The sequence below is a fragment of the Olea europaea genome, unplaced genomic scaffold (assembly GCF_002742605.1).
Source record: "Olea europaea var. sylvestris unplaced genomic scaffold, O_europaea_v1 scaffold1815, whole genome shotgun sequence".
NCBI classification, from domain to species: domain Eukaryota; kingdom Viridiplantae; phylum Streptophyta; class Magnoliopsida; order Lamiales; family Oleaceae; genus Olea; species Olea europaea.
The window spans coordinates 308,828-329,328 of NW_019235904.1; the positions used below are offsets into that span (position 1 = coordinate 308,828).

Here is a 20,501-nt window from a genome sequence, read left to right on the forward strand (position 1 = left end):
AAGAAAACAAATCAAGTTAAATTTTTTTTTTTTTTTAAATGACTATGGTGTTCAAGTTTCGCCCGACTAATTTTGAGGAGTGATGATCTTCCCCTTAGTTCACTACCCGAGTAAATCCGGGTGCGGTCACAGTTTATACACACTTGGATCGAACATTCAGAATGCGATTCTTCTCCTTGTAGACCTTTCTTTACAATGTACGGACAGGACTCCCGGAGGAACAACAAAACGCACCGTAACTTAGTTTCCACAAGACATTTGCCTTTCAACATAAACGTTGCATTCAAACTGTCGCAAGATTCGTACTCCCGATGCTCTATAGAGAACCCTCATACTTTATCTTTGTGCCATGCCCATGGGGACAACAAAACAAGTAAACTTTATTCTTAATAAAATTAGGTGAAGTACTTGAACTTACTAATGATATGAAATTTCAGGGAAAACATATAATTTTTGCCAATGATATCGTGTTCTTAATCTATCCTTAGTTATTCCCATCTCCATTTGTTAGCATGTGCTCTCTCTCTCTCTCTCTCTCTCTCTCTCTCTCTCTCTCTCTCTCTCTCTCTCTCTCACACACACACACACACACACACACACACGCAGGGTAATTTTCATTTGTATTGGAATGTTCTTAATCCATCCATAGTTATTCCCGTCTCCATTTATCAGCATGTACTCTCTCCCTCTCTCTCTCTGTGAGGGTAATTCTCATTTTTATTGGATGACACACATTCAACTTAACATCGGCATATCCGCCATATTTGTCCGAAAAATGTCCAATCTAAATTTTAAAACTTAATTTGTTGTTGTCCTATATATGTATCTTCAACATCCTTATGATATGTTTGACATGAAGAATAGCACAGAATTAAAGTGATTAAAATATTGACGATTATACTGTCAGGTTGTAGTTATGGTTTGGCCCTTTTATGGCAGATATTGGGGTCCAGACCCCTTCGGCCCTTTTAGTTATTCCCATCTCCATTTGTTAGCATGTGCTCTCTCTCTCTCTCTCTCTCTCTCTCTCTCTCTCTCTCTCTCTCTCTCTCTCTCACACACACACACACACACACACACACACGCAGGGTAATTTTCATTTGTATTGGAATGTTCTTAATCCATCCATAGTTATTCCCGTCTCCATTTATCAGCATGTACTCTCTCCCTCTCTCTCTCTGTGAGGGTAATTCTCATTTTTATTGGATGACACACATTCAACTTAACATCGGCATATCCGCCATATTTGTCCGAAAAATGTCCAATCTAAATTTTAAAACTTAATTTGTTGTTGTCCTATATATGTATCTTCAACATCCTTATGATATGTTTGACATGAAGAATAGCACAGAATTAAAGTGATTAAAATATTGACGATTATACTGTCAGGTTGTAGTTATGGTTTGGCCCTTTTATGGCAGATATTGGGGTCCAGACCCCTTCGGCCCTTTCTTCTATATTTTTCGAGAAGGAGAGAATGACCAAAATTAAACACAGATATATAACTCGAAAATGTAGAATAAAAATTCGTTTGTCTGCATCAAGATTTAGAACTTAATCATAGATGTCCTCGGATTATCTTATAAATTGTCCACAATGAGAAGCGTGTTCAAAACATGCATGCACATTAAGGGCAAGTTGTAGGAAACGCTTTCGTTGAAAAGAGTATTGGGGGGGCGGGATGTTGATTTGTGCAAAAATTGATTATGCCTTCGGCTTTAAGCAAGTACTGTTGTTGCCTTGTTGGTATATGCCACCGCAAAGTCTCCCAAATCTACAGTTTTGTAGCATAACAACAAATCAAAATATATTTAATCACGAATTAGTTTAATTAACTAATATTGTTAGGTTAGAACATCTTCAAGAAAATTTCTATTTTTAAATAGCATATTCTACCATTTGAAGAACATCTATAAATTTAAAAAATTAAAATTTTAAAGAACTGTAGAAAAGGACGAAAAGACTCATCGTTCTGGGTATATTTTTTCCATCTAATACTTGTTCTTGTTAAAGGAATGAGCTAATTTGAGGGGGGTAATTCCAATAGCTAGTAATAGATTTAAAGAGACGACTTAAAAAGAAGTTTGGAGCATGAATGATAATTGAAAGAAATGAAAAGATAGGGGAAATAAGGACTCAGAGCACATTCAAGATTACAATGAACACTCTTTCTGCATCTCGTTATCGCTAAAAACAAACAGAGAATATTGAGTCCATTTGGCACAGCATTGGACTAGACCGTACAATGAAAATTTATCCTTTTTCTTCATAATAATAATGCCCGTGTCATTCAATTAACCTAATACATGAAATGAGAGTGACGCGAAAATGTGTATCTCTTTTCTAATTGAAATTATCCAACTTTCAGCAAACTTGATTTTGATTGTTTAATATTAGATCTCACGTACAATTTCACTTCACATACATCCCATCATTCAGCTGTGGATATAGGACAAATTACTAGCCGAACAAGCAGCTCCTAAAAACATAAATAAAAACAAGGTCAGAAATGATCACTACAATCTTCAATCCATTAGTTTATGCGCAAGTCATACAGACAGAAAGACGGAGGTATTCAAGGATCGACTACATACTCCTAGAGCAGGCACATCAATCAAAGTCTTGAGGCTTAGAAGTACGGGCTGTATCGCGTAGGCATCCTGAACCTGGGAACCTTCCTGCAATGCAAAAGACACATTTGTGACAAGTAATTTTCCATGAAATAATGCCGAAGTACGCTTTAAGCCACGGTTTCTCCCTTCTTCTCTTAAAAATTTCAAATAGAACTATCTCCCTCTCTCCCCAAGAGCAGTCATCTGCTCATCCCTCTACCCCACTTCACGGACCCTTTTTCCTTCAATTTTCTGCGGCAATAGTGTGAGTGAGTCGAACAGGCAGCCATCGATTTTAAAAATCACATTAGGGCCAGTTTGGAATGAAGTCCTTGCTTACTCAGAATTTTTATTATGGGTAACTAGTAGCACGTCTTTCCCTTTCATTTTTGGCATTTTCACCTTTCATTGTGCAAAAGTTTATTTTCATACATTTTCTCAATTAAAATATGTGAAATGACGAATATACCCTTCCATTTAAATAAAACAAAAGAAAAGAAAGAAACTAATTGCAACCATAATCCCAATTTTTTTTAAAAAGTGCAAACGAGTCCCAAATAAATTAGTAAAAGAGTAATTAGTAATTATGTCCCAATCTTCCACTATTATTATAAAAAAGTCCCTACCTTTCATTTTTTAGCATTTTCACCCTTAATTACACATTTGATTGCGCAAACCATCCCCTCTATCCATTTTCATCTTATTTCCCAATAAAAAGCTGTGAAACGATGAATATACCCTCTATTTAAATAAAAAATAAAAAATTAATTGCAACCATAGTCCCAATTTTTTTTAAAAGAGTAAACGAATCCCAAATAAATTATTAAAAAATAGAAATTATTTTTTTTTTAAAAAAAAAAAAAGAGAGCAAACAAGTCCTAAATAAATTATTAAAAATTAAAAAAAAAATTCTTTAATTTTCTTTATTTTTTAATTTGAATAGGAGGGTATATGAATTATTTTAGAGCTTTTAATTGAGAAATTTGATGATAATGGATAGCAATGATGGTTTGCGCAATCAAAGATGTAATTAAGTGCGAAAATACTAAAAATGAAAGGTATGAAATTTTTTACAATGATAGTGACAGGTAGGGACATCATGTGCTAATTTCAAAATGCCAAAAAAATGAAAGGTAAGAACATTTTCCATAATGATTGTGAAAGATAAAGACATTATGTACTAATTACCCTTATTATTATTTGAGAGCCTCTTTAGTTTTTTCTTTTCACTTTTAAGCTAGAAATTATTTTTTCTAATCTTCTAAAATCAAAGTTCTGAATAGCTTACTGACCTGTGTTCTATTCTCCCTACACAATTTTTAATTGTTGACAGATTTAATTTGGTGTGTTTCAGCACCAAATTTTCCTTAGATTTTTCATAATGTGTGAAACCATTTAGTTATTTTAGCTTATTTAGTTGTGTTTCTTCTTACATCAAGCTCAGATAAGATATGAATTCAATTTATCCCTTCCTCTGTAGATTTTTAACTTGTTGGGTGAAAAAAACAGAGGGTCATGCTTATGCGTCTTAAGCGATGATCATTACTTCGCTGGTAAGGAATGCCTATGGCTGAGGGAGCAGAAAAATGACTTGAATAGGGTCCCAACCCTCCTAACCTTATAATTATAGAACCAGTCATTTTATAATAAAAAATCCAGAGGATGATGACTCGTACCCATATCCATATGGTGAATAAAAAATTGGAGCAGGCATGTATGGTGTCCTGGAGCGATAACCCGCTTGGGGGTTGGCACGCCGTGGGCGAAACTGCTTCATGCCAGGAATGTTGGTCCTCTTGGCCGACACCTGGAACAATACTTAAAGAAATTCAACAATAGGAGAATGGAATGACCATTAAACTTCCACAATCACAAGCTTCAGTATCCTTATTCACATGGTTGGTAAATGCAGCAAACAAATATATGCGATGTAGCTAACCTTCAATTGGCGACCATGAAGCTCAGATTCGTTCAGAAGAGTAGCCTGTTCAACAGCTTCTGCCTCAAGAAACTCCACGTACGCATAACCCTTTGGTTGCCCATACTTGTTAGTCCGAATAGTTACTCTATTAACAGTCCCACATGACTGGAAATGCTGCTGCACTTCCTCTGGTGTACATGAATAATCCACCTACAAAGCAAGTTTCATTGTCCAAAAGAAGCTACCCCAAAAGGGTCGGGAAAAGGAACACTAGATTGTGCTGGGATGTATCTACTGAATGCATGTAAAGGTATTTAACAACATTAAAGCTGAAGTAAGTTGAAAGGAAAAATATGTGTGAGGCAACCTTGGCACTCATCAGTTGTGTCAGAAAACAACAAATTGAGTATAGGGGGGAAATAAACCAACTTCTGAAGCAATTATGTCAGCATTATGAGAAATTGAAACCAATGTTTGCTAAAATAATGGAATCAGCAACATTTTATTAATGACAGGAAACATAAATGGAAAAATGTAAAAAATAATATTTCAGAAAGAAAGGACTTTTGATCCCATATATAGGAATAATAAGGAGTATCCAAGTCAAAGAAATTAACATAAGCAGCCTCAATCTTGAAGCAAAAAGAGACAGAATTCTACTAACATAAAATTGTAAGCAAAACAGTAAAAACTGAAAAGTAAATGCTAGGAGACAGAAACATGGGGCATGCTCGCAGAGAGCCAACTTCTATGGTTCATCTCACAGATTCATACATAGATAATAAATGGAGTATGGAGACACAAAACCCATCTTATTATTGCTATAATGGAAGAAGAATAGATTGTCCAACTCAGCAGGCAAGCATAAATAAGGTGGCATTAGAATAAAACACAGAGCAGCTCACTAATTTGCGTACATCATAATCAGCATATATCTGCTAGAAACAATTTTTAAGGCCCAAATTGATATAAAAGTAAACTAACTTGTTCCAGAAAAGGACAAAATGAACAGTTCTTCTACACAAAGCAGACCTAATAGAAAGGGGCCAAGATTATAACAGCAGTTAAAGTTACTAAGGACTAAATATAGAGTTCTCTTAAACAACTTCAACTTGTTGATGCAGAAGCCTTACATTGCCAACAAAGACTGAACGAGAATCTACTTCTTCCTTATTTGCCTGATTAGCTGCAGCAGCAGCAGGATCTGGTTGAAATAAAGGAAATACTTAAATCAAAAAGGAATTGACAAGGAAAGTAATACAAAATGGTATCTATTGATGACAATGATGTTATCAATTATCATGGAAATGCTGTCATTTAGACAAGGGCATCATACTACTCATAGAAGTTAAAGACTTCATCAATCCTCGTTGTTATCTCGAATTTAATTATATAACACTATTATACAATGCGATGCTCATATAAAGGATATAAAGGAAAAATAAGTCCTTAAGTATTTGGACCAGTCAAGGTCTCAAGGTCCACACTGCCAGAGGCATGATCAATTCAGCATATTGTGGTGAAGCTCACTAACAGATGTAATCGAGCAGTCTCTGCCAACAAGTACTGGAAACGTGATCTCAAACAAAAGGCACCAACAAATATAAGATGTAGCAGTTAAAATTGATTACACATTGATCCGCAAAAGTAATCCTTAATCATCAGATCCTCTCACAGCCCACCCACCGCCAAAGCCAAAGAAAATAAAAAATCTAAAGCATTATGCAGCAAGATACGTCCAAACAAAGGAAAATGGTAGGAAATAATACTGACACAACAATTAGGTAGTAAAAACAGGTCCAAGATATTTATCACACAAATACACAATTTGGCAGAAAACCCACTCAAATTCAGAAACTAATACTTGGTGAGAACAATATATCGAGAATATTAATAATAACAATGAGAACAAAATGAGACCGTAATCAGCAGGTTGAAACACATAGGATCACTATATGACATCTTGATCCAGAACCACAAATGAAAACAAGAAAAAGAGAGAGAATTCAAAGATTATGGGAATTTGAAATAAATAAACACAATTAGAGATAAAATTTCATTAACACTGAGTGGTCAATGATACTAGTCTTATTTATATGCAAAAATCCTAACGAGAATAGAAAACCTTTCTAATTTGAAAATTAACAATTACCACAAGAAAATATACCATATTTACTTCTTAAATTAACCAATAAAATATAAATAAATTATTTTTGTATTGCGATCTCAATCACATCTAAAAAGGTGTAATGGGTGAGCTGAAATTCTCAACCAAAACGCGTAAATATCACCAACACAATTAGATTCCAATGGAAGTTCTCAACACTCAGTCTTCAATTAGAATTTCAGAATGCAATTATAGAGAAGAAAACAATTAAACAGAAAAGAAACAGAAAAAGAGGAGAGGGAATTCAAAGACGAGATGTTCCCAAAAAGTTGGTTCTGACTTTTCCTCCTCGTGTCGTTATAACAGAATAACAATCTGGTTTTAACACTCTTTATATAAAACGCACTTAGCCCATTACAATTAATTCTCAATACAAAACGACACCATGCTGAATTTGAAGTTCAGTTAGCTGTTGTAGTTCCTTCTTCTTCCTTGCTCTAGCACTTCTCTGTCCCTTCCTTCCCCAATTCAACTGATTTCCCCCTTCCTTGCTTCCATCATAACATCCCTCCCCCTTCGAAAGACCTTGTCCCCAAGGTTGAAAGGTTGGTAGTGTTACAGATGCAACTTCCTTCTCCCCAACTCTTTTCTTAAGTAACGATACACGAAAGACACAATAAATCTAGGCTGCAGAAGGTAATTTCAGTTTGTAAGCCACCTTCCCCAATCTCTGGATCACTTTGTAGGGTCCATAGTACTTCGCAGAAAGTTTCTTGTTGGATCTCTTGGCTACAGTTTGTTGAGCATAAGGGTGTAGTTTCACGTACACCCAATCTCCTATTTGAGATTCCCTTTCACTCCTGTTCTTATCTGCATAAAACTTCATCCTAGCACTGGCCTGAGTTAGATTCTCCTTCAGAACTCTATCCATCTCATATCTGTCCTGTAGCACCTCTTCCACTGAAGTATTGAAAATCCGTTGGTAAGGCCCAAGGGTCAGCTGAGGAGGTTTGATACCCATATAAGGCTTCAAATGGTGTCATTTTAATGGTAGTGTGCAGGGTGGTGTTATACCACCATTTAGCAATGCTAAGCCATTTACTCCATTGTCTAGGCTGCTTGTATACCATGCATCGCAGATACATCTCGAGGCACTGATTTAACCTTTCGATTTGTCCATCGGTTTTAGGACTGTAAGCAAAAATCGCAAAACCGAACCAAAACCGCATTTTAGAAACCGTCGGTTTGGTGCCACGTGGACCCGGTCAACGAAATGGTTTTGACCCAAACTGAACTGGTCAAAATGGTTTGGTTTAGGTTTGAGAATTTTATTTGCGATTTAAAACCAAACCGGACCGGTGGAAAAATATATAAAAATAAAAAAATAAAAAGATGAAATTTTTTGAAAATTCATCCAAATATGTAAAATTCAATAGTTTTGTCATTTGTAGGTATTTTTGCCAATTCCTAATTTTCTAATACAGATATATTATTATTATTATTATTATTATTATTATTATTATTATTATTATTATTATTATTTTAAGACTAACATAATCTATCAAAAGTCTTTTTCCTCTTCAAAATTTAAATAAACTCTAGTCGACACCCAATACAGTTTTGAGCCACCGGCACCACACACTTCTTTTCAGATTTTTCACGCCTCTTCAAAGTCGAATTGAAGTCCATTCTACCAAATTGGAGACAAAGAGATCCTAGACCTTCGGTGATAATATTTGTTTCAAATAAAGTTTCAGATCAATAATTTTTTGGAGCAAACTAAGGTAAGAATTTGAAATTAAATGTATTTCGTAACATCATACAAACGTAAACTTGTGTAATTGTTATGTTTAGATATTATAAACAATTACTTTATTATTGTAGTTGGTTACTCTCTTTGTTTAATCAATATCTTTTTTTTCAGATATGATGATCACGAGATCTTGTTGGACATCGTTATGTTTTTTGGACCTTATATCTAGTTTAGTAGACTTGTATTGTAACATTATTGTATCGTCATTAACCTAAAAAATGTGAACAAAAATGAAAAAAAACTATGTTTTAATTTATTGTGATTTCACTTTGATATAATTAATATTTAAATTTATAGTAAATATATTTAGCCTCTGTTTGAGCCATATTTTCCATATCATCATAATGAGAAAATTGACTATTGGAGAGCAGGTTGGGTCCCACACATGAAATAGCAAGTCAACAAAGGCGGCTGGACTTGTGGAATAACAATCCAAATTTTCATTTTTTTGTCCCAAAAATTTGGTTCAAACAGGGGCTTAATTTGTTTTAGATTTATTACTAGTGAGATATAAATATATATTAAATTCAATGAATTAATGACATAAAAGTAGACGGACAAAAATATATAGCAAAATCGGCGATTTAAAACCGGACCAAACCGTTAGGTTTAGGTTTGAGTTTTTTTCAAACCGTTCAAAATAGTTTGGTTTGGGTTTGGGTTTTTCTCAAACCGTTTTAAATGGTTTGATTTGAAAATTTGTCAAAAATCGGTAAAACCGGACCGCTTACACCCCTAATCGGTTTGCAGGTGGTATGCTGAACTTAGCTGTACTCTGACTCCCAAGAATTTAAACAGTTCCTGCCAGAACTTACTTGTGAACACTTTATATCTATTGGTAACAATACTTCGACACAACGCGTGGAACTCGTGGATGTTATCTAATAATAATTTGGCGATAGCTAGGGCTGAGAATGGGTGGGATAACGGTAGGAAATGTGCATACTTAGTGAATCTGTCTACTACAACCAAGATCACATTCTTACCCCTTGAAGTAGGCAAACCTTTAATAAAGTCCATGGAAATGTGACTCCAAGCATACTGTGAAGTTGATAAGAGGTTGCAATAATCTCCGGTAGGCTAAATGTCACCCTTTGCATCTTTGGCAGGTGTCACAATCCAATGCCTCCTTTTTGATGTCCTTGTTCATCCCTGGCCAAAAAAAATATTGCTTAGCCTTATGGATACTAGCCTGTACTTCAGAGTGACCCCCTTCCTGTGAGGAATGTATAGTAGCTACCAGCTTCTTCTTGATGTCACCACCTGAGCCGATGTAAAGTCTGGTTTTATACTTAAGTAGCCCATTCAAGTAGTGGTAGTCCGGTTCAGAGTTGCTATCAAGCAGCAAAGCTGTAATTTTAGCCTCAGCTTCCCTATCTCCTTTGTAGCTTGTCATCACCTTCCTCATCGGTAATTGCCATGCACACTGAAATTTTTCCCCCATCTAGATAGAGCATCAACCACCTGATTTTCCACTCCCTGTTTGTAGTGTATTTCATAGCTGAGACCCAATAATTTGGACAACCATTTATGTTGTAGTGGGGTAATTCTTTGCTCCAGCAGGTATTTGAGCGATTGGTGGTCTGTTTTAATTATGAAGTGGTGGCCTTCCAAGTAGTGTCACCACTTACTGCAATGACCAAGGCCAATAGCTCTTTTTCATATATGGACAGGCCCAACTTCCTGTTGTCTATGCCTTTACTTAGGTATGCTAAGGGCCTCTTATTCTGCATTAGGATAGCCCCAATCCCTCCATAACATGCATGAGTTTCGATTTTGAAAGGTATGGAGAAGTCTGGCAATGCTAATACGAGAGTGGTACTCATAGCCCTTTTTAATTCCTGGAAAGCCACATCAGCAGCCTCACTCCGATCAAAGTAATCTTTCTTCAGCAATTCAGTCAAGGGTTTGGCAATGGCCCCATATCCTTTTACAAACCTCCTATAGTAATCAATTAGGACTAGAAATCCCCTTAATTGTTTGATGTCAGTTGGTTTAGGCCACTCCTGCATTGCTACAATTTTTGAAGAGTTAGTTGCTGCTACTGCAGAAATGATGTGACATAAGTACTCTATTTTAGACTGCCCGAAGGAACATTTACTCTCTTTAGCAAAGAGCTAATGGTGTTTGAGGAGCTCCAGGACCACCTTGACATGTTCACAATCATATTTCAAGTCTTGGCTATAAACGAGTACGTCATCAAAGAATACCAAAACAAATTTCCTGAGGTACTGCTTGAATATTTCATTCATCAAGCATTGAAAGGTTGCAAGAACATTGGTAAGCCCAAATGGCATTACCCTGAATTCATACAAGCCTTCATGTGTTTTGAAAGTTGTTTTATGGGTATCTTCTTCAGCTACCCTAATTTGGTGATATCCAACCCTCAAATCGATTTTTGTAAACCATCTTGCCCCCTTTAGTTCATCCAGTAATTCATCTATGACTGGCATGGGGTACTTATCCTTAATGGTGAGACTATTCAACTGTCTATAGCCCACGCAAAACCTCCATGTGCCATCTTCACTAGCAAGATCGGAGATGCATAGGGGATATTGTTGGCCCTTATGATTCCATTTTCCTTCATTTCCTTCACCATCCTTTCAATCTCCCCTTTCTGAACATAGGGGCACCTATAAGGCCTGGTTTTAAACGGTTGTGCACCCTCTTTCAATGGTATATGATGATCACTAAACCGTGTGGGTGGTAATCCTTTGGGTTTCAGGAAAACCTTAGGGCTCACTACTGCTTTAAGTTCAGCTGGCATGGGTTTCTGTTCTCTCTCAGCAATGGAAGAGATCTGAGCCACTATACCATAAGGTTGCTTCTTGAACTCACCCTTCTTTCCATTACCAATCATCACCTGGAATTCTTCTCTGATGGCTTCATTATGGAGCTTAATTTTTGTACCCTTATGAGTGGAAGTTATACTTCCTTTAACAAAATCAAACAATACAGGGCTAAATTGGCTTAGCCAATCTACTCCAAGAACCATATCACTTCCTCCCAACTTAAGCACCCTCAGCTAAAACTGAAATTCTGAATCCTGCATCCCCCAGATTAATGGATTACACACCACTTAACTGACCAGTTTCCCACCTCTCGCCACAGTAACTGGGTTTTGCTTTTTGCACCTTACAGTTGATCAATTGTGCCAAATGTTCGTCTATGAAACTGTGGGTACTCCCACTATAAATTAATATAGACACCTTTCTTCTTTTAATCATGCCAGGGAGTCTAATTGTCTTCACCACAGGGCTGCCTACTAATGCATAGATGGATATCTGCATCACTTCATCCCCCACTTCCTAACTTATCTGTTCTTCCATCCATCTAGTGGTTCATCTACTTCCCCGTCACCTTCATCATCTACTAGTATGAAATTGAGCATTTCATTCCTACATGCATGCCTTTAGTATACTTTTTCTCACATTTGTAACACAACCCTAGTTCCCTTTTAGTTTGAAAAATGGCTTTAAGAGAGTTATTGGAGTTTCTAGAGGTAGGTTTTGAATAGGTGTTAGGTTTATTTGTAGCTTCATTTGGCTTGGGGTTAGGACTTGGATTGGTCCATTTAGAGTAGGGGTGTGGTTTGAAGGATTTGGGTCCTTTGTTCAAAGCTGGTATGGTATTCTCCTGTAAGAGGGCGATCTCAAAAGCTTTGGCAAGGGTATAGGGTTGAATCATCTTCGCCATGGATTTGATCTTGTCTTTCAGGCCACTGGTAAAGATTGAAATATAATATGACTCAGTTAAGTGAGGTAAGGACACCATTACCTGGGATTTCAACCCTTCAAATTGTTCCTGATATTCCATAAAGGTCCCTTTCTGCCTTAATTTACCGAACGTTTCTACTACTTCCTCAGCTGTATTCTCCGCAAATCTCCTGCAAATCTCCTTAGCAAACGCATCCCAATTAGCAGTTGGGTGGCTGGAGATGGAATCATGAAACCAAATGTCTGCCTTCCCTTTTAGATACATCTTTGCAATTCCCACTCTTAACACATCCTCCACCTAATGAATCTGAAAGTTTCCTTAGCCACTCCAATGACCCTTCTCCACTAAAATAAGGAAAATCTATCTTTGAAAATTTGGTAGCCATCCTCATCTCCTTGTTTCTACTGGAATTACCAAAGTGGATTTCATTTCCCTTAAGACTGCCCCCACTGGTCAGAGATGATGACCCATACCCTTCTACCTATTTTCTCCTTGTAATCAGCCATATTACCAGCCAGTTGGACTAACATTAGCACCATCAATTCTTGGGTAGCCTTCATCTCTCCCATTATCTGTTCCATCTCATCCTGCCTAGTGCAAATGGCTTGCAGCAATTGATCATTGGATTTGAAAACCAGTCCCAAATCTGCTAATTCCTTATCTAACCTCTTAAGGTGTTCTTCATTCAACTTATTTCGAGTTTCGGCCATTCCCAGATCCGTTGCTGCTCTGATACCAATTTGTAATGGGTGAGCTGAAATTCTCGACCAAACGCGTAAATATGAACAACATAATTAGATTTCAATGGAAGTTCTCAGCACCCAATCTTCAATTAGAATTTCAGAATGCAATTACGGAGAAGAAAACAATTAAACAGAAAAGAAACGGAAAGAGAGGAGAGAAAATTCAGAGACAAGATGTTCCGAAAAAATTGGTTATGACTTTCCCTCCTCCTCCTGTCGTTATAACAGAACAGCAATTTTTATTTTTTTTTTGGAAACACGCATTATATAAAACGCACTTGGCTTATTACAATTAATTCTCAACACAAAATGACACCGTACTGAATTTGAAGTTCAGTTAGCCGTTGTAGTTCCTTCTTCTTTCTTCTTCCTTGCTCTGGCACTACTCTGACCCTTCCTTCCCCAATTCAACTGATTTCCCCCTTCCTTGCTTCCATCATAACAAAAGGCTTAAACAACCTTTGTCTTGCAAGGTAAATTCGGCATCAATTCAATGTTTCAACTCTCAAAAGGGTAAGTTCATTCACTTGCTTCGAATTTGATACTCCTTGTTGAGCCCTTGTAGACTAATCATCCAGTTGTCAAATTTCTCTAACATGGTAAAGTTTTTTTTTTTTTATGTTTTTATATTTTTTTCTTTTTTGTCCCTCTATTTGAAGAAATAAAATTAGTCTTAAATGGAGCCATTCCAAGATTCAATCCAGAATGGATATAAATCTAAAATCTAAATTAAAATGTTAAACTACATTCGCTTTTCGCATTTTCCATGTACATTACATTATGCTGCACCCCTCTTATTGCCATGAAGATGCATTCTTTTCTAATCGACAACTGAAAAAGAATTACACATAATAATTTTAATTCAAAAAAGACATATAGGAACAAGAAATTTGTGCATGGGTGAATACAGGAGCATCTAAAAATTGGGAGTAACCTTGAACGGCGCCCATTTCATGCTCAACTTTAGATTGCATTTCCCGGAGAGCGGCCGCTTCGTCCTCCATCTCCTTAAGCCTCTTCTTCATATCATCTAGCTCCTGAGCAGTGCCCACAGATACATATATACACGCTCATATATATATGTATAAAATTTAGGGTTTTTACAGGATAGCGAAAATAAATCGGAAAAAATTAAATCCCAGAAAAAGAAAATTGAGAGACAGAGTGATAAAGAGAAATATTACAACGGCAGATCCGTCGTCTGCTGCCGCCATCTCGACGTCGCCATCCATTGGTCGCTCCCTCTCTGAAAGCTCTCCCCCTCTCTATCTATGCCGCACAAAATCAAAATTAATAATTCTAAGATTAAAAAACCGTACAAAAAATTATAGTTTTATCCCTAAGTTATTGATGCCATCTTATTTTGGTCCTTCTCAGATTCATTAGACAAAATTATACAACCCGTTTCCATCCTATTAACTTGGTTGCAACCTTCTCCCTAATCTTTTTTGTTGACAGCACAAAACAATTCTCTGTCCATAAGTTTAGGTGCACAGCTAAAAGTTGATTGGAAAATGGCTGTCTTCTTAAAAATTCCAATTGTGGAGATGATGAAAGCCATCTCCTTTTGTCCAATTTTGGAATTATCTCATCACGTGAAGATTAAGAGAGAGTATTCATTTGAGACATTTAAAGATTTTGTAGGATTTAAAAAATTTAAGTATATTCAATTGGGACTTATATATACTTTTAAAAAGTCTCTAAAAATTACGGGGTATTTAATTGAAACTTTTTAGAAATCTTTTATAAGTCATGATATATTAAAATAGACAGCACATTTTAGAGAATTTTCTACTTATTGGATTTTTGAAAACTTTTTGGTGAAAAATATAAATAGCAAAATTCACAGAAAACCTACCTTATACTATGAGATTTGTGAAGATTTAGGAGCCAAAAATAGAGAACGTCATTTTTTTTTTTCCAATTCTAGGATTTTCTCATATCTCTTTAATTTTTTTTGCTGTAATCAATTTACTTTTGAATTGAAATTATTTGTAATTTATTCAAAATGTAGAATTCCATATAATCGATTTATTTATTATATTTTTTTATTTTGGTTAAGAACAATTTGTGTTCTTAAAATTTATGTTAATTTCATGAAACTTTTTTTAGTTATATTCTTAGAAATTGATGTAAGGGTTTTTTTTATTATTTTATTTCACTAAAATTGAATCACTAAGATGTGACAAGTGACTTTATCCAAGAAAATTTTGTAGATATCATGGTTCTCGAAAAAGTAAATTAAGTAATTAGGAAGATTGTAATTTTTCAGGTATATAATAGATATGAAAGATAAAAAGTATTTGAAAGTTCTTAAAATTTTTTAATCAAAGTCTATAGAAATTCATGAAAGATTTTTATTAATTCTTAACAAATTCATAAAATTCACTTAAAATTCCATAAAAGTCGCCCATTTAAAAAAGTATATAGAAGTTTTTAGAAGTTTCAATTGAATACACCTCTAAATTTAAATACTGTTGGGTAAATTGTAATTCTATATAAATCTCTTTTTTTTCTTTTTTCTTTTTTAAGAAAATTATTATTTTTGTACGAGAGAGAGAGAGAGGAGGTGAAGGAGGTAGAGATGACAAGAAAAATTCATCAATTTAACACTTGTAGGCCTTGATATTAACATCTTCAGGTTGACGGGTCGAAATGTAGAGGGCACCCTAATTCTGTCAGTTTAATATTATAAAATAAAAAAGAAATTTAAATTTCAAAATTAAACCCTTGTTTAAGCCCCATTTTTGAATGAATTTTAGAATAGTGTATTGGTGGAAAATGTGTAGTTAAAAAATAATTAAAAATTTTAAATGTACGTGTAATATTATTTTATTAAATAATGTGTGGTTGAATTATGTCAAAACACTATTTAAAAATATATTATTTTCAAAGAATGGAGCTCAGGGCTATAATATAATTTGAAACAAAATATATAAATATTAAATGAGAAAATAAACAAAACAAACGAGTTTCTAGTCTTGTCCCATCCTAAGCAAGAAAGGTTGTAGGCCTTGATATTAATGTCTTTTGATTGACGAGCTGAAATGTAGAGGGTGCCCCTAATTCCATCAAATTAATATTAAAAAATAAAAACCAAAATTAAATTTCAAAATTAAAATATAATTTGAAACAAAATATATAAGTATTAAATGAGAAAATAAATGAAACAAACGAGTGTCAAGTCTCGCACCATCCTAAGCAAGATGGGAGCGAAAATCTCTGTCGAGCAAGGACAATCCTGGTTGCCATCCCTAGAAGAGGATGGTAGTGTTTAACTATTGTTTAAATAATTTCTCTCTAGTTTGTTCCACATAATTTTATGATAGCAAATACTCGAAGCTTTATTGATATAAAACTTACTATGTAGCTATTTGTATAATTATTTTTATACTCGATTAACAAGATCAATTTTAGATCGCAAGATATTGCTCGGGGCATCTTAGTGTGTATAATATAGTAACGACCATTAAATTTATGTAGTATGTTGTCTAAAAATGTCGTTTGAGCCCCATTTTTATCAAAAAATGCATTTTGAAATAGTGTTGCGATGGAGGATGTGTGGTTAAAAAATACGAAAATATTTTGAATTTATGTGTAATATTATTTTATTAAAAAATGTGTGATTGAAATGATATCGAATAACTGTTTAAGAATATATTTTGACGAGAACATAGGGCTCAAACAAAGGCTTAGTAAATATTGTTTTCAATAAAATTTATGTATCAACCCTGCTCCCTCTCCCGGCTTGAGGACAGAGTCAGTGGCACTCCCCCTATTGGAGGGGCATCGGCCAAGCTGGGACAAGGTCAGGGACAGGGTCGCCAACCTTGTCCCCAAGCTGGGACAGGGAGCTTTATTCTTTATGTATTTATGTTAATAAGTACAACACTTATTGAAGATAAAAGTATGTTTGAGAAGTATTCAAAGATAGTTCTATTTGTAAATAAGTCAAAATGAACTGATTGATAGGTGAGCAAAGCTAGTGAATGTCACGAATTTTAATATTTTATAATTTTCAACTAACATTTATGAGTCTGTTTGATGCTCATTTTTTGCAAAAGATGCATTTTGAAATAGTGATTTGATGGAGAATATATGGTTAAAAAATTTTAAAAAGTTATTTTATTGAAAATCGTGTGGTTAAAAAGAAGATGGAGAAAAATGCATTTTGGAAAAAAATGAAAATCAAACAAGGCTTTAAAAAAAAAACATTTATATGAAGAATAATTTTACACTTTCTAAACTTTTTATCATACATTCTTAAAAATAAAAAATCGCCCTTACAAAATCTATTTTGATGCTGAAGCATAGAGTAAATTGATCTCTAACAATTTAGGTTCTTTTGTTTCTTCAACTCAAACCCATTTTCTTTACTATCTTATCAAAATCACAACATTTGGCAGTGTCTGCAACTACATGCTACTCAAACTATTGTTTTGATATCAAGAAGCTCAATGGATGCATTCTGAACAAAGACATCAATAAAAGACAAGCCCAGTTTATCCATGATTTTTATTGAATATTTTCCCCCTAAGATTTCAAGAATTTGATGTTTTTAGGTAGAGTTAGAGAACATGAATGATTTAGAAATGTTAGATATTGTTTTGCAGCGTCTGTTCATCTGTAAACTTTATAGGTTCTGCCCATCTTATAAAGGTTAGTTAAATCACTTGTAAAGTCGAAACTTAGATCAATAATCCTTCAAAAGTATAAGATTTTCCCTCAAGGTTTTCTCCCTGTAACTATATATTAGCCCTTCCTTGGTACCTGATACAAGAAGATCCGAGTTGAGTGATGCTGATTTGTCAAATAGCACGATGATGACGTTGAGATACCATGAGATAGCGGATCGGAGCAAAAATGGGAAGTGAATCGCAATTATTTCCTTGATTTGGGGAATTTGACACGTTTTTTGTAATTTAGCCTTAACTTTGGCTACAGTTATTAGAATCGCTATTATGACCCCAATTTGGACAGCTCTTTTCGACGCGCATGTTGTGGCCACCTAGCTACACTCAGTGGACATCAATTTCGAGCCTGAAATTCGCTGTTTTCCTTTCCGAAATTCAATTTTTTGTTATTTTTTGCTATTTATGGTAATATTTCGTTTCCCTTTTTCCATATGTTAGAAAACTCGAATTGAGTCAAATTTTTGGCAACCTACTTCTTTTACTCAATATTTTATTCTTGTGTAATTTTGGGATTTTGCCATTTTTTGTAATTTTCCTATAATTTCGTATTTTACAACTATTTAACCTGGCTTGTGGGTTAATTTTGGTCATTCTGCATTATTAATAATATTAAGTTGATTTCAAAGTATTTTATCTGGTTTTTGGGCGTTTTCATTCATTTCTTTCTTACGAATCATCTGCTACAACAAGCCAATAGGATAATCATTATCTTATCCGGCGTTAGTTGTTATCAGAGCGTCAGCATCTTCTTGGGAGATAAATTCAATCAGTTATAATGGTTGGTGGTCGTGGTCGTCGAGGGCAGGTTCCGATTGAGGAAGTCCCACATCGTGATCGTAATATTCAGGATGTGACGATTGAAAATTTGCAGAGATAAGTTGCAGAGTTAACCCAACGTTTGGCGGAGCAGGAGTTCAGTAATCATGATGTGGAGGGTCACGATTTCGATACCAATTTCGAAAACCCATATCACCATCGTGCTTGAGTTTGGGAGCATCATGGATGGGAGGATCGTCATGTGGATCTCGGTTTCAAAGTGGATCTGCCCGAGTTTTATGGTACGTTGCAAGTTGAAGGATTCATTGATTGGCTGAATGAAGTGGAGTGGATTTTTGAATATAAGGAGGTTTCAGATCGTGTCAAAGTGAAACTGGTCTCCATCAAACTCAAAGGTAAAGCATCTGCATGGTGGGAACAGTTGAAGCGTTCACGAGAGCGATAGGGGAAATCCAAAATTATTGACTGGGAGAAGATGAAGAAGAAGATGAAAGGGCACTTCCTCCCTTTCGGCTACACTCAAACCTTGTTTCAGAGGCTCCATTCACTAAGGCAAGGTGCAAGATCAATCAATGATTATCCTAAGGAATTCTATCAGCTGGTGGCTCGGAATGATTTATCTGAGACGGAGGAGCAGATGGTAGCACGGTATTTGGGGGGATTAAGGCAGCCCCTACAGGATGTTCTCAGCCTTCATTCATTGTGCACGGTTTCTGAGGCATATCAACGGGCACTTGCAGTGGAGAAATAGCAGAGTAGGAGGCCAGTGGTCAGAGGTGAAGGTAGTCAACCAGTTCGCCCTCAAGAATCTCCTCCTACTTATCAGCCACAGCGGGACAATTCTAGCTCAAGTATTAAGTGTTTCAGGTGTGGTAAACAGGGGCATAGGGGTGACTGATTGCAGGAAGCCTGCTGGTCAGAAGAATAAAAATCTTCTGATTGAGAAGGATATGATAGAGGAGTTCGAGGAAGTTGGGGAGCATGTGTACGATGATGGTGAAGATGAGGACGTTCTATATGGAGATGGCCAAGAGACCCTGGTCGTTCGAAAGAGCCTGCTGACTCCCAAGGGCGATTCAGGGGATGATTGATTGAGGACCAATGTTTTCCACACAACCTGCACAGTTGCTGATAAAGTATGCAAGCTGATAAATGATAGTGGCAGTTGTGAGAATGTAGTGTCTGAGGAGGTTATCGAGAAACTGTAACTAAAGACAGATCGTCATCCCAAACCATACAAATTTTCTTGGCTGAATAAAGGCAGTGAGGTAACGGTAGAAAAACGGTGCTTAGTGTCTTTTTCGATTGGGAAAAAATATTTTGATAATGTTTGGTGTGATGTGGTATCAATGAAAGCGTGTCATATTTTGTTAGGACGACCTTGGCAGTATGATCACAGCGTTATCCATGATGGGCGGAAGAATACTTATTCTCTTAGCAACAAAGGGAAGAAAGTTGTTTTGGTGCCTCGCAGGGAAAAAAAATCCCTGCCTCGATAGTTAATAACACTAATCTACTTTCTATGTCCAGGTTCTTGGTTGAGGTTGGGCGTGAAAAAATAGTTTATGCTTTAATGCCTCATGAAAATAGTGCAGTAAATGTGGATTCGGAATTACTAGCAGAAGTGTAGCAACTACTGATGGAGTTTTCTGACTTGATGCCGGATGATCTTCCTCTAGGATTACCACCTATGAGGGACATTCAACATCAGATCGACCTTATTCCGGGGTCGAGTCTACCAAACTGACTAGCATATCGCCTCAGTCCCAAAGAAGTTGAAGAGTTGTAGCGACAGGTGGTAGAATTATTGCAAAGGGGCTACATTCGTGAGAGTATGAGTCCTTGTGCAGTTCCTGCTCTACTAGTTTCGAAGAAAGATGGGTCGTGGCATATGTGTGTTGACAGCAGGGCAGTTAACAAGATAACAGTGAAATACAGGTTTCCAATTCCTTGATTGGACGACATGTTGGATCAATTATTTGGTTCTAAGGTTTTCTCAAAAATTGACCTTAAAAGCGGATACCACCAGATCAGAATCAGACCTGGAGATGAGTGGAAGACCGTGTTCAAGACACATCATGGATTGTACGAGTGGATGGTCATGTCCTTTGGATTAT

At 35.9% G+C, this 20,501-nt stretch overlaps 1 protein-coding gene across 2 annotated transcripts; it reads right to left on the reverse strand.

Annotated features, from left to right (window-relative positions):
- Positions 1-2,130: 2,130 nt before the first annotated feature.
- LOC111378446 (polyadenylate-binding protein 2-like) lies at positions 2,131-14,222 on the reverse strand. Of its 2 annotated transcripts, XM_023001644.1 has the most exons (7): positions 14,098-14,222; positions 13,848-13,950; positions 5,667-5,737; positions 4,552-4,743; positions 4,289-4,419; positions 2,595-2,678; positions 2,131-2,479 (listed from the first exon to the last, which is right to left on the reverse strand). In XM_023001644.1, the coding sequence occupies exons 1-6, from the start codon at positions 14,143-14,145 to the stop codon at positions 2,630-2,632; spliced, it is 594 nt and encodes a 197-aa protein (XP_022857412.1). In that variant the 5' UTR covers positions 14,146-14,222; the 3' UTR covers positions 2,131-2,479; positions 2,595-2,629. The 2 variants fall into 2 exon arrangements, with proteins under 2 accessions (XP_022857412.1, XP_022857410.1); XM_023001642.1 differs by having other exon boundaries at positions 2,197-2,678.
- Positions 14,223-20,501: the final 6,279 nt, after the last annotated feature.